This window comes from Gracilinanus agilis, chromosome 4 (assembly GCF_016433145.1).
Source record: "Gracilinanus agilis isolate LMUSP501 chromosome 4, AgileGrace, whole genome shotgun sequence".
Classification (NCBI taxonomy): domain Eukaryota; kingdom Metazoa; phylum Chordata; class Mammalia; order Didelphimorphia; family Didelphidae; genus Gracilinanus; species Gracilinanus agilis.
In genome coordinates this window covers 134,322,343-134,336,765 of record NC_058133.1, presented here as the reverse complement: position 1 = coordinate 134,336,765, position 14,423 = coordinate 134,322,343, and the positions used below count along the sequence as shown (strand labels likewise).

Here is a 14,423-nt window from a genome sequence, read left to right as displayed (position 1 = left end):
CAATGAAATTGTTGATTGTTTCTATGATTCCTTCTTTGACAAATTGGTTTTGGAGAATCATATTATTTAATTTCCAATTAGTTTTTGATTTTCCTGTCCAGGTGCCCTTACTAATTATTATTTTTATTGCATTATGATCTGAGAAGGTTACATTTATTATTTCTGCTCTTTTGCATTTGTTTGCAATGATTCTATGCCCTATAACATGGTCAATCTTTGTGAATGTGCCATGTGCAGCTGAAAAGAAGGTGTATTCCTTTTTGTCCCTATTTATTTTTCTCCACATATCAATTAGATCTAATTTTTCTAGGACTTCATTCACCTCTCTTACCTCTTTCTTATTTATTTTCCGGTTTGATTTATCTAGATCTGACAGAGGGATATTTAGATCTCCCACTAGTATGGTTTTACTATCTATTTCCTTCTTGAGCTCTGCCAGTTTCTCCTTTATGAATTTGGGTGCTATGCCACTTGGTGCATACATATTGAGCAGTGTTATTTCCTCATTGTTTATACTGCCTTTAATCAGGATGTGATGACCTTCCCTGTCTTTTTTAATCATATCTATTTTTACTTTGGCTTTGTCAGAAATCATAATAGCCACTCCTGCCTTCTTTTTCTCATTTGAGGCCCAAAAGATTTTGCTCAAACCCTGAACCTTAAACTTGTGTATGTCCACCCGCCTCATATGTGTTTCTTGTAGACAACATATGGTGGGATTTTGGTTTCTAATCCACTCTGCTATTTGCTTCCGTTTTATGAGCGAGTTCATCCCATTCACATTCAGAGTTATAATCATCAGTTGTGCATTTGCTGACTTTTTCAAATCCTCCCCCATTCCTACCCCTTCTCCTTAAGCTATTTCCTTTAAAATCAGTGGTTTGCTATTAAGACACTATCCCTTATCCCCTCCCTTGATTGACTTCCCTTTCTGCCCCCTCCCTTATTTCCCCCCCACACTTTTTGTTTTTAAAAGGCCTTATGAATTCCCTCCCCCTTCTCCCCTCCCTTTTTTGACCTTCCCACTCCCCTGCTCCCCTTGGTTTATCCCTTCTGACTTTCTCAGAAGGGTTAGATAGAGTTTTTCATCCCAATGGATAATAAAGCTACTCTTACCTCTCCGGGTTGATTACACTATGAGTAAGGTTTGATTATTACCTCTTAATGCTCTCTTCCTCTCCTTCTTATAATAGTATTTGTCCCCTCTCCCTCCCATGCCCTCTTTGTGTGTAATAGAATATTCTATTTTCTTATTCACTCAAGTTTCTGTTGGTGTTCCCTGCTATTTACCCCCTCTTTCCCATCCCCCACGCCATCTTAGATTATTTAGTGTTCCATCCTCACCCTGTGAACTATTCTTCTGATTACTATAATAGTGAATATTATAATAGTGAATAGAGTTCACTACAGAGAATTATACATAACATTTATCTACATAGGAATACAGATAATTAGATCTCACTGAGGCCCTTAAAAAGGCAAATTTAAAAATTATAAGTTTTCTTTCTTTCCCCTCTGTATCTTATTTACCTTTTCATGTTTCTCTCGATATTTGTGGTTCGATGTCAAACTTTCCATTTAGCCCTGGTCTTTTCTGTGAAAATACCTGGAATTCTTCAATTTTGTTGAATGCCCATACTTTCCCCTGGAAATATATAGTCAGTTTTGATGGGTAGTTGATCCGTGGTTGCAGGCCCAGCTCTCTTGCCTTTCTGAATATTGTATTCCACGCCTTGCGGTCTTTTTGCGTTGAGGCTGCCAGATCCTGTGTGATCCTGATTGGTGCTCCTTGATATTTGAATTGTTTCTTTCTGGCTTCTTGTAAGATTTTTTCTTTTGCTTGGAAACTCTTGAATTTTGCAATGATATTTCTTGGTGTTTTCCTTTCTTGATCAAATACCGCAGGTGTTCTATGGATCCTTTCAATGTCTATGTTGCCCTCTTGTAGGACTTCAGGGCAATTTTGCTGAATTATTTCTGTTAGTATAGAGTCCAGGTTTCTATTAATTTCTGGTTTTTCTGGAAGACCGATTATTCTCAAATTGTCTCTTCTAGACCGGTTTTCTTGGTCTGTCACTCTCTCATTGAGATATTTCATGTTTCCTTCTATTTTTTCAGTCTTTTGGCTTTGTTTTATTTGTTCTTGTTGTCTTGAGAGATCATTAGTTTCTACTTGCTCAATTCTAGCCTTTAGGGATTGATTTTCGGCTATAATCTTTCGGTTTTCGGCCATAATCTTCTGGTTTTCGGCCATAATCTTCTGGTATTCCTTTTCAATCTGGTCATTTCTGGAGTTCAATTTGCTTATCAGTTCATTTGGTTTCTGAGCCTCACTTTCCAATTGCATGATTCTACCTTTTAAACAGTTATTTTCTTGCCAGATCTCTTCCATTTTCCTCAAAATCTCAGTTTTGAACTCTTCCATAGCTTGTGAGGAGTTTTCCTTATTTGAGGGTCCGGATGCTTTTTTGTTCTCCTCCTCTGTTTGCTCGGTTGTCTGGATTTTCTCTGTGTAAAAGCTGTCGAGTGTTAAAGACTTCTTTTTCTTGTTGTTATTCTTTCTCTTCTGAACTCCCTGAGGCTGAGTAGCCATCATTACCCCAGCAGCTTCTCAGATTTATCCTCGCGCTCAGTGTCTGTCCTCTGCTGGAGGTTTCTTTACAAGTCTCAGGGCACTGCTTCCACAGTCGTATACCCGTCCACACTGGTTCCCCACTTAGGCTTTAGCTCCTGGCTGTGTCTGCCTCCACCCACGCCTCCGCAGTGCCTGCGTTCTGCTCAGCCTGCGCTGTGCGCCCTGCGTCCTGCTCCCGCGCTCAGATTTCACCTGCTTTCTTTGGCTTAATGGGGTCCTAAGTCTTGCTGCTCTCAGGAACAGGCCCCGGAGCTGCCAATGACTCGATGGGTGCCCCAAACTTGCTCTATTTCTTTTTAGCTGGCTTCGGAGCTCTAGATCTTGTGTGTGGAGGGGGTGGGGGTGGGGCAGTTGCTCAGCCCGCGATTTAGTGAGAGCCCTTTATAGCCTGGAAATGTCTTGATTCCACGTACCTTCCATGCTGTGCCCTGTTGTGGGGTTCCTCCGTTCATCTGGACTTGTTTTTATGTCCCCTTGAGGAGTTTTGTGTGTTTAGGTCAGGAGAGGTTAAGAGCTGCTTCTTACTCTGCCGCCATCTTAACCCGGAACCTGTATGTGTTGTTTTAATATATATTGTGAAAGGGAATTCTTTATTCTCTTTGTCTCTTTTGAGTTAACACTTTGTTAGCCATCAAGTAAGAGAATTCCCAAGTTACTTACTTGAAGAAGTAAGAGAATTCCCAAGTCACTTGCTAAAATGAGTGATAACTCCAGAACTAAAAGCACTTCTACTAAACACTAAGTAAGAGTGTTCACAAGTCATTTGCTAATGAGGGTGATAACCCAATCAGTCAGAAACTTGTGAATCCTATGATAAAAAGTTGATGCCTTCAGAAGCCTATTTTAAAAGGTTGACACCTTCAGAGGCTTATGATAAGAGTTAACATCTTCAGAGATGAGAAGTGGATCCCACGGACACTGCCCCCCTGGGCAGTGCTAGGCAATTTGGAAGCTATGATTTACCCCTGTGAAAAGGGGAAGGGACAAGAAGTCACTATAAAAGTCTTAACTTCTTAGGCTGAAGAGAGCCTTCTGCAAGCAGTTTTCTGGAGATAGTCTTCAGGAGGTTGTGGTCTTCGGTAGGTATCTTTGACTGTTGACCTGCCTCTTGGAGGTAACTTGGGACTTGAACTGGCTCTTGGGTGAGTGAGTAGCTGGCCTTTCCTGGCTTCCTAGAGAGGGATTAGTTCCGGAGAGGTCTTCCCCTCTTGGAGGAGGCTGCATGGGTGGAACTCCAGGTCCTCTAGTTGAGTGTTAACAAGCCCTGCCAGGCTGAGCCAAGCACCAGAGCAATAATTAGTGTGATAGGCTAGACATCTTCTCTACCCTCTTTTTGTATTTCTTTACTTTCACTCCTTCCACCTCTTTGTAAATAAAAGCTACTAAAAGTCATTTTGACTTGGGCTATAATTTTGAATTGGTGACCACCATATTATTTTGGAATTTCCCACATATTTAGTCAAACCCTTAATTTAATTCCTTACCATATGTAGTTCCTTGTGGTCAGAATTTTTGTCTTTGAATCCCTAGGACCTAACCTAGTGCCTTGCACATAGATGATTAATAAATGTTTTAAAAATTGAAATGATTTTTTGAACAAGGGAGTGATGTGGTCAGATCCGTATCTTATAAAGGTTATGTTGGCAGTTATGGGAAGACTAGAAAGGGGAAAGACTAGAAGTAAGAGGCTATTGTAATAGACCAGGTGGAAGATGAAAACATGGGTGACTGAGTGAGCAAAGGGAAGGGATGGATATGAAACATATTGTATAAGTAGAATCTATAGGAAGAAATATTAATAAGAACAGCTAGAATTTATATAGAGCTTGTTAGGTTCTAGGGTGCTATGAGCTCTATTAATTTCTCATTTGATCATCACAATAACCCTGGGAGTGAAAAATCAACCAACCAAACAAAAAATTTCCCTGGGAGGGTAAGTGCTATTATTATCCCCATTTTACAGTTGAGAAAATTGAGGTATGCAGGAGTTTAGTGACTTGCTCAGGGTCATATAGCCAACTAGTGTCTGGAGCTGGATTTGAACTCAAGTCTTCCTGACTCCAGACCAAGCAAACATTTTAATCACCATGCTACCCAACTGCCTATAGGTGAAAGGGAATGATGGAAGATGACATTAAGATTTCAAGTGTCTATGACTGGAAGATGGTGTTGCTGTCAACAGAAAGAGGGGGGAAGTTGTGAGGATGGACTTATTTTTTGGACAGATGATAAGCTCAGTCATATCGAGTGAGAGGTGGCATTGCAGGAAATGAAGATACAAGACTGAATCTTAGAAAAGAAAGGGGTGTGGATAAATAGAATGTAATCATTAAGGAAGAGATTTTAGAGTGAGAAGGGAAGAAGTCTGAAGAGGATTCCTTAAAGAACAGCCAGGAGGGATAATCAATCAGACAGTAAAAGAAAAAGAAGAAAGGCATGTCATAGAGAGTAGAGGGAGGAGATGGAGGAGGGAAGGAAGTAGAGTGGTCAATAGTGCCAAACACTGCAGAAAGATTTATGAGGAAAAGAAGGAGTGAGGAAGGACCCAAGAATTCATAGGTTCACAGACTTTTGAGCTTTTAAGGTCTTTAGAGAACATACTGTCCAACCTCATGTCAGATATGAGGAAACTGAGGCTTCAAGAGATGAATTGATTTGCTCAAAGTCATATGATTTCATAGGGACAGAATGGGGACTCTAACCTGAAACTTCCTGATTTGTAAACCAGTGTTATTTCAATTGTTCTTCTTTATCAGATGACGAGTTACATATTTGTCTACAAATATATATTGCCAGAAATAAAGGCAATACCAATCTTGTACATCATGTCACCAATGGGTTTTTTTTTGAAAGCACTCTGGGTTTGGTGATCCATGCTTATAGTCCTCTACTCCTAGGGAGAAGGAGAATCTTAAATATTAATCATCAATATACTTATAAAAAGCTCACCATGAGAATGGATGAATATCAGTGGAATTCTGCAACTAGATTCTTTGAATACTTCTTTTATATTAATGCCAGCAGTATGAAGATAATTACGTCCCAATTTTTCAGTAACAAATTTTCTCACTGATTCATTTAAAGCTTCTGACTTAAGGATTTTTATCTGAAAACAAAATTGGAAAAAGTGGATAAAATGCAAACATTATCTATAGGATGTCACCTCAAATAAAAATGCAATGGGATCATGCTTGTAGCAAGTCAGTTTTAGCTCTCATTTGCCTTTCTAAACTAATATTCTCCTTTATTTTTCCATAATACTTCACCAGTAGCATAACCAGCTTGGTGTAAATGGTGAAGAGAACTCTAGAAGAACTACTGTTCCTGACAAATGGGAGGCATGCCTATGGCTCTTCAGATTTATATCCCTAACTTTCCTTTTTGTTAGACTAGGACCCTGCTCTGGCTGTAAAAATCTCACATGGCAAGAGTTTTTGCTGGCTGCCTTTTGGTCCACACCTGCATCTTTGAAGCTAGCAGTATGTGTTTCACTGACAATAACAATAACAATAATAATTATAACATACCATTTGCTAGGCACTGGGCTAGGTGCTTTACAAATATTATCTCATTCAATCCGCACAACAACCCTGGGAAGTAGGTACTCTTCTAATCCCCATTTTAAAGTCGAGAAAACAGAAACAAACAGAAATTAAGTGATTTGCTCAAGGTCACACAGCTGCTAAGTATCTGAAGCTAGGTTTGAACTCAGGTCCATTCTAATGGTTGCAAACTCAGTTTGAACCCTAAACTCTAAAAAAAGTAGTTTTTAGACATCAATACTAGCTTGTAAGGATAAAATATGCAATTTGCACAGTATTAGAAAAATAATTTTTATCCACTATCCTACTCTGTTCCTTTCTTGTAGTATGACTTTGAGGTTTCTAAGAATCTGCCAAGGGAGTGTAAGCTCTGGAAGGTTCTAACCAATCTAAGTCATGTCCCTGCCACTGAGTGGTGGTGGTGGTAGTGACTATAGTCTATTGCAAGGACCACACACTTGAAGGCTTAACAGTATGGCGGAAGCGACCAGACTGGGCCCTTCTCATGGTCTGAATCATTTAACATAGCTCTACCTATTGGTCAATAAATATCATTGCACATATTTTCCTCAGTAGAAAAAAATTATAGAATCACATGTATGATAAATACATGCATTATCTACCACCCTAACATGAAGGAAGGATTAATATCCTATAATGGTGTCCTGGAAATATAAAAATGATTTTTTACTATTGGAAATAACTGGTCCCTCTTCATATTTTAATTCACAGTCACAGTTACCTTTTCCTTTATGAGTATTTTTTTTTCATCCAGGGATATTGCTCTTATTTGTATTTTTACCAATGTTTTAGTGGGCGGAGGAGTTTGCAGAATGGAATTCTTTTAGGTTTCTGGACAAATATAAACCTCCCCAGAGGTATCCTGATACCTCTTTTCTTTTCTTCTCTTGAGAATAGGGATTTGTGATCTTATTGGCATAGGAAACTCTCTCCACCAGAGCAATGTGTGCCTTCTCTGTACTTTATAGCTTCAGATAGTTAGTAGCCTAGGACCCTCAGAGATTAAGTGATTTGTCCAGGAGTTATATGGCAGAGTTGATCCTTAACGCCAGATTTTATTGGCTCTGAGGCCAGCTCTCTCTTGCCTCCTGCTGCCTATTTCGTTTCTCCTAATTGCCCTCCTTTTTCTTCATCAGGTCTCAGAGTGATTACCTCAGAAGGGGGTCCTCCTTAGAGAGAGCTAAAATAAGACACTTAAGTTCTTTTTTTCCTTTACCTCAAGCCCTATATAGAAAACAAATTTCTAACTTACCTAAGAAGGGTTCCATGAAAACTAATGTCTTTGTTTTAGTTGCTTGAGAAGAAGTATCTTGAGAAGAAGGTGATATTAAAAGTGTTAAATGATTTGAAAGGGACTGTGGAGGCAAGGTTTCTGACAGATCAGAAAGAAAGGGCTAAAAAATGTTCCCTAGGCTATCTTGAGGCAAGGGACTGAGCTCGCAGAGATGACTGCACATCTCTTTCCTGGTAGGAAAAGATTACAAAATCATATGTATAATAGGTACATGCAGTTAGTTATCTGCTACCATAATACTCTGGAAGGAGGAGAGCCAGAGGATCTGACTGAGAGGGGATCTAGTTTCCCTCCCTTTCCTATTCAACTTAAAAGTATCATGGACTTTAGTGAAAAAAAAACAAACTCTTGGAAGGACTTTATAAGAAGGAGATACTTGCTGGTATTGGCTGAAATTTATATTTTATATATTCCTTGCAAAGATTTTGGTGTTGAAGAATTCAAAGTTGGAAATCTAGTGCCTAAAAGATGAAAGAACCTTATATTTCCCATCAAATATCTTACCAATATAAGTCTTTGAAATGAAGTGAGATTCTCCCAGGGAAAGATTATAGGAGCCTTATCTTCTGAGTCACTTTCTGGATTAAGATTTAGAAGAGAAAACTGAGATGAATCAACCAATCATTTAAATAATTAAGATAAGACATCATAAGAGTTTTAAGTTCTTTTAAAAATTTCTGTCTTATGATTAAATGAAAATAAATCTAATTAATTAATCTTAAAACTTTACTTTTTGTCTCAGCATCAGTTCTAAGACAGAGGAGCAATAAGGGCTAGGTAATCGGGATTAAGTAGCTTGCCCAGGGTCACACAGCTAGGAAGCATCTGAGAGCAGTTTTGAACCCAGGTTCTTCTGACTCTGGGCTTGGCACTCTATCCACCGTGCTGTCTAGCTACCCTTGTCACACAATTTAAAAATTTAGAAACATTAAAATTAAGCTTTAGCTTATCTTTTTATTTCTTCTGTATTCATTCCCTATTCCAATCTGTCATAAACTCGTTCTTGCTTGAGGGTTTGGGGAATGGGTGACATGCTTTGCTCACTCCCTGCTGATATGGAATGATAAAACTCCCAGATATTATAATCAGTTGCTATTTCTACACACTATGGGAAGGGGGAAGTCTCTCAGGAAAAAAATTATTATTATGCTAGGATGTTGAGGAAATTCTTATAATAAACTGAAAACTCATTTCTATAATGCTGTAAGGTTTATGAGAGGTAGCTAGTAGAGCACCTTGGATTCAGGAAGATCTGAGTTCAAAACCCAACCATGACAAATTGTTTGCGTGACCAGTAAGGGCCCCAGGCAACTTTCTGAGACTATGAGTTATTTAGCAGTTATTAATCTGTTTCTCTGTGATCATTCTTCAAAACATCCCTCATTTGACTGGGTGAAATTGTGCTCTCTTCAGTTGGATTGTTGGAGTTGTCTTTGTTCACTGCAATCTGACTCTTGCCCAGGTACAGTTTGGCAAACTATAGCCCATGGCCCACATTTGACCTGCTTTCTGTTTTTGTACGGCCGTGAAAGCTAAGAAATGATTTTCACATTTCAAAATGAAGTTTTATTGGAATACAGTCACATCCACTCATTTATGTACTGCATTTTTGCCGCTTTCATGCAGCACTACAAATTGCAATGACAACTATAACATTCAGCAGTGTTTTGGGTGCCACATGTATTTCTGTACTGTAACTTTTTATTTTATTTTATTTCTTATTACAAGTGTATACCCATCATGTCAAAATAAGAAAGGTAAGGGGGAAGTTTTATTATGATTTTTTTTTTTTTAGCTCAAGGATGGGTTGAAATTTTTCTCAAGGAGAACAACCATTCTCAAATACTTGAATTGAACATTGGATGAATTTGGAAATTAACTTCAGGTAATGAATTCAACTTGGAATCATGGGAAAATGGCAGTTTTATATGGAAAACTTAAACTGTTACAAACTCAAATGGATGATAACTAATGCTTGAATTATAAGCTACTTTATACACTTCCTATTTTGTCAAAAGTTAAAATGAGAAGCAAAATCTCCAATCCCACACAAATTGGCAGATGATACATTTTTCCAAGCTGAAACCAAAGTTCCAGCAGAATTTTGATATAAGTATAAAGAAATTTACAAATTTCAAAACCCACTTAAATTGTGTAATAATAATTACTATCTTCCTAGAACATTTACTGAAAAAATTTGCTGAGGCCTGATCAGCAGATTAATGACCCCTTTATATATAATTCTATATAAAGCAAGGCATAAATATGATCAAAGGATCATAGATTTATAATTATCAGGAACCTCAGAAGCCATCTAGTACAGCCTCATTTTATGGATGAGGAAACTGAGGTATGAGGAGGTTAAGTGGTTTGCCTGTATCAGTTAGTTCACTATTAGTGACCAAAGCTATCCTTTTCTTTTTTCATGGTTCAAGATGTCAACCAGTCTCAATTCATAACTTGAGCCTATTAACTTATGAATTAGATTTATTTAACTTAAAAAAGAGAATTTTCTTACCTTCTTCTGATGTATAAGGTGTGCTCAAAAATCTATATGTACTGATAGCATCCATAAATGTATTCCATTGATTTTTATTTGATAAAAGAGATTGACATAAAAGAGAAAATGGTTGTATGTGATTGCTGATGAATTCACACTCTTTCCATCTGGATTCAGAAAGCCAGAAAAGATGCTTGGATTTTCTGTATTCACTGAAAACTATAAATGCAAAGGAAACACACATCTTATTAGATCTTTTGTTTTTTAAATGATTTTCCCCAAGGTAAAAAGAATGAACAAAATTGATCTGATGCATATGGTTGACTCTATGAATCAGATGACTACTTCAATGGGTCTATCAATTAATTTATTGGTATGAGTATTCCCTTTATCTATACATACTGTGACTCATCTACATAGTATAGGGTCTTTGAGTTGTCATTGCCACAATTCATCACTTGCTGGGAGATTAATTTTTTTGTTGTTGAACCTTGAATTTAGCTAGGCTTATTCTTGGTATGGCAAAATATTCATTTGATCATTGTTGCCTACTCAAGGAATTCCCAGTTTGCAAAAACCTACTAGAATTTGTGCTTTGTTTAGTAGGCAAAGCCTTTACCTAGGCTCATTACTATGTCATGACAAGTCACTGGAGGAGGACTTTTGTGGAGGGATTTAATAAAATAAAATTTAATTACATGTAACTACTGTAGAAGAACAGTGCCATATTTAAAACTATTTAAGGAAATTAAATATGTATGCCTTTCATAATCTTGCCTTAAAATGTTTTGCTTTTCAATAATGTACTCAGTACTACATTATAACAAAATCTTATTTTACAAAGAATCTCAGAATCTTGATAATGAAAGGGACCCATCGTAGCTAGCTCAACCTAAACACTATTCAATTCATAAATTCTATGTACATCTTCCAGCAAAATAGAAAGTTCTTCATTTGGCAAAGAATGAAAAGTTCAACCAGTCAGAAAATGGCTGTTGGGTGCTCTTTGTAGTGGCAAAAAACTGAAAACTGGAAAAGGAGGGTATGTCCTTCAATTGGGGAATGGCTGAACAAATTGTGGTATCTGATGGTGATGGAATACTATTGTGCGCAAAGGAATAATGAACTCGAGGAATTCCATGTGAACTAGAATGACCTCCAGGAATTGGTGCAGAACGAAAGGAGAAGAACCAGGAGAACCATATACACAGAGACTGATACACTGTGGCACAATCGAATGTAATGGACTTCTCTACTAGGAGCAATGCAATGATCCAGGACAATTCTGAGGGACTTATGAGAAAGAATACTATCCACATTCAGAAAAAGAACTGTGGGAGTAGAAACCCAGAAGAAAAACATATGATTGATCACATGGTTCGATGGGTATGTGATTGGGAATGTTGACTTTAAATGGTCACTCTATTGCAAATATTAATAATATGGAAATAGGTTTTGAACAATGACACATGCAAAACCCAGTGGAATTGCTTGTTGGCTCTGAGAGGAGGGAAGGAACGGGGAGGGGGAGAAAATGAATAGTGTAACCATGGGAAAATATTCTAATTTAATTACATAAATTTTAAAAAATTTAAAAAGAAAAAAAGAAAATGGCTATTGGGTAGGCATATGAATTATAGATTCTGGAGATAAGGAAGGGCTAGGTGGGGAGAGGGGAAAGTTGTGGGAATGTGAAGGAATTGTGGGAGACTCAGTGCAGTGCTTCCCAAGCTCACACTTTAGCTTGAAACACTTCTATTGCTAAGGAACTCCTGTTTTGTTTGGGGGGAGGGTAATACTTCCCTTCCCTCTCTTATTTCTCCCCCAACATACTTTTCCCAGATATGAAACCCTATTTTTGGGAAGTTGCTGAGAGAGAAATCCATATTGCCATTCTAAAAAATAATAAGATTCTGGTTTCTTCCCATTTTGAGTTTTTATCATTTAAATATGACCTGGGTAGGAACACAACTTCAAATACTAACAATGTTTCCATGGAATTGGAATTATCTCCTATATTATTGTTGAAGTTGTGTTTTCACAGAAACAATGAATAACTTTAGGTAATATGGATAAAAATAGCTCTAATAACAGCATTTATAAAGCATTGTAAGATTTACAAAATAATACATATGTATATTACATATGTGTTTTATATAATTTATATATAATATCTCAACTGAGGCAGACAGAGCCCAGGGTCACACAGTTAGTAAATATCTGAGGATGAAACTGAACATAAGATTTACTAACTTCAGGTCCAACATATTTTATATAACATTAGAATTCTAGGAGGGTAGCATAATGAAGACAGGGAAAATTTTAATGGTACCATATGTAGATGTAATTTTGGGAATTTAGGAAGAAAATCTTGACATTGTTCCATTCTGTCTAATAAAATTCAAGGATGCTTTGACACCTGTTTACCTAAGTACCCAATACTATTTCCTTTGGGTTTGAGGAGATTTTGGTCCCGGTCCTTTTAAAATTTTTTATCTCACTTAACACTTCAGGTTATCCCTCTCCTGTTAATTCTTTTTCTATTGCTAGATAAATGAATTGACAGCCATAACATGATACAAATAATAAATCTCATTCTTCAGAACAAAACATTGCTTTTGTTTCAAAGGTCATCTACCTGTTAATTCTGAAAACTGCTTGTATTTAAAAGGAAAAGCAGTGCAGATGCTGAACCTGATATGGGATTGAGTTCACTCATGAATTGCCTCCTAGGCTGACAAGGATCACCTGATCACTATTGATGGTCAGAAATAACAGGACTAAATAAAACAGCACTGGGGGGGTTGTAGAACAAAGTGTGTGGGAAACATTGTCATATGTGACCTATGTGTAGAGTGATAGTGCCCTGAGCCTTTAGTAGTCTCAAAAGTGGAACAAGAGAAAATCACAAAACTACTTTAATTGCATTTTGTTAAAGATTTTCATAACTATTTTTTGAGAAGAGGAACTCACATTCCCACATGTTAAATTATTATTGCCTCTTCTTTTGCTTTCAGTGGTTCTGCCTGCTTTTGACTCATTGGAACCTCATGCCTCTGTCATGATAAGCTGGTCACCTGAAACCTGAAATCTCATCACCATTCAGACTGTTTTTGATACTCATCTTTTCAACTTTTTCAGTTGCCTCTCCTTTCTGAGTAGAGCTGGAGCAATAAACTCCTGCCAGAGCCTTTCTCCAGAGAGGGCTCAGAACTTTTTCAGTAATTTTTCATTTTTCATCAACAACTCTGCTTAGTTTTGAATTCATGACTACATGGTATACTGGGTACCCTCTACTGGATCTCTCTCCCCAGGTTTACAGTTTCCTTTTTTTAAAAAATTTAAACATTTATTAATATTCATTTTTAACATGGTTACATGATTCATGCTCCTACTTTCCCCTTCACCCCCTGCACTCCCCCCAACCATGGCCGATGCACATTTCCACTGGTTTTGTCATGTGTCCTTGATCAAGACCTATTTCCAAATTGTTGGTAGTTGCATTGGTGTGGTAGTTTCAAGTCCACATCCTCAATCATGTCCACCCCAACCCATGCGTTCAAGCAGCTGTTTTTCTTCTATGTTTCCTCTCCTGCAGTCCTTCCTCTGAATGTGGGTAGCGTTCTTTACCATAAATCCCTCAAAATTGTCCTGGGTCATTGAATTGCTGCTGGTACAGAAGTCCATTACATTCGATTTTACCACAGTATATCAGTCTCTGTGTACAATGTTCTTCTGGCTCTGCTCCTTTCGCTCTGCATCAGTTCCTGGAGGTCTTTCCAGTTCACCTGGAACTCCTCCAGTTTATTATTCCTTTGAGCACAATAGTATTCCATCACCAGCATATACCACAGTTTGTTCAGCCATTCCCCAATTGAAGGACATACCCTCCTTTTCCAGTTTTTTGCCACCACAAAAAGCACACCTATAAATATTTTCGTACAAGTCTGTTTATCTATGATCTCTTTGGGGTACAAACCCAACAATGGTATGGCTGGATCAAAGGGCAGGCATTCTTTTATAGTCCTTTGAGCATGATTCCAAATTGCCAGCCAGAATGGTTGGATCAATTCACAACTCCACCAGCAATGCATTAATGTCCCAATTTGGCCACATCCCCTCCAGCATTCATTACTCTCCCCTTCTTTCATTTTAGCCAATCTGCTAGGTGTGAGGTGATACCTCAGAGTTGTTTTGATTTGCATTTCTCTAATTATTAGAGATTTAGAACACTTTCTCATGTGCTTATTGATACTTTTGATTTCTTTACCTGAAAATTGCCTATTCATGTCTCTTGCCCATTTATCAATTGGGGAATGGCTTGATTTTTTATACAATTGATTTAACTCCTTGTATATTTGAGTAATTAGACCCCTGTCAGAGTTTTTTGTTATAAAGATTTTTTCCCAATTTGTTGTTTCCCTTCTGATT

The 14,423-nt window shown here is 37.6% G+C and overlaps 1 protein-coding gene across 1 annotated transcript in view; it reads right to left on the bottom strand.

Annotated features, from left to right (window-relative positions):
- Nucleotides 1-14,423, bottom strand: part of DNAH14 (dynein axonemal heavy chain 14) — a 374,871-nt gene that overhangs the window by 40,225 nt on the left and 320,223 nt on the right. The window contains exons 63-65 of the mRNA XM_044674970.1: nucleotides 10,011-10,211; nucleotides 7,997-8,082; nucleotides 5,585-5,741 (exon numbers count right to left, since the gene is read on the bottom strand). Of these exons, the coding sequence (XP_044530905.1) occupies nucleotides 5,585-5,741; nucleotides 7,997-8,082; nucleotides 10,011-10,211 (444 nt within the window). The remainder of the gene's footprint in view (nucleotides 1-5,584; nucleotides 5,742-7,996; nucleotides 8,083-10,010; nucleotides 10,212-14,423) is intronic.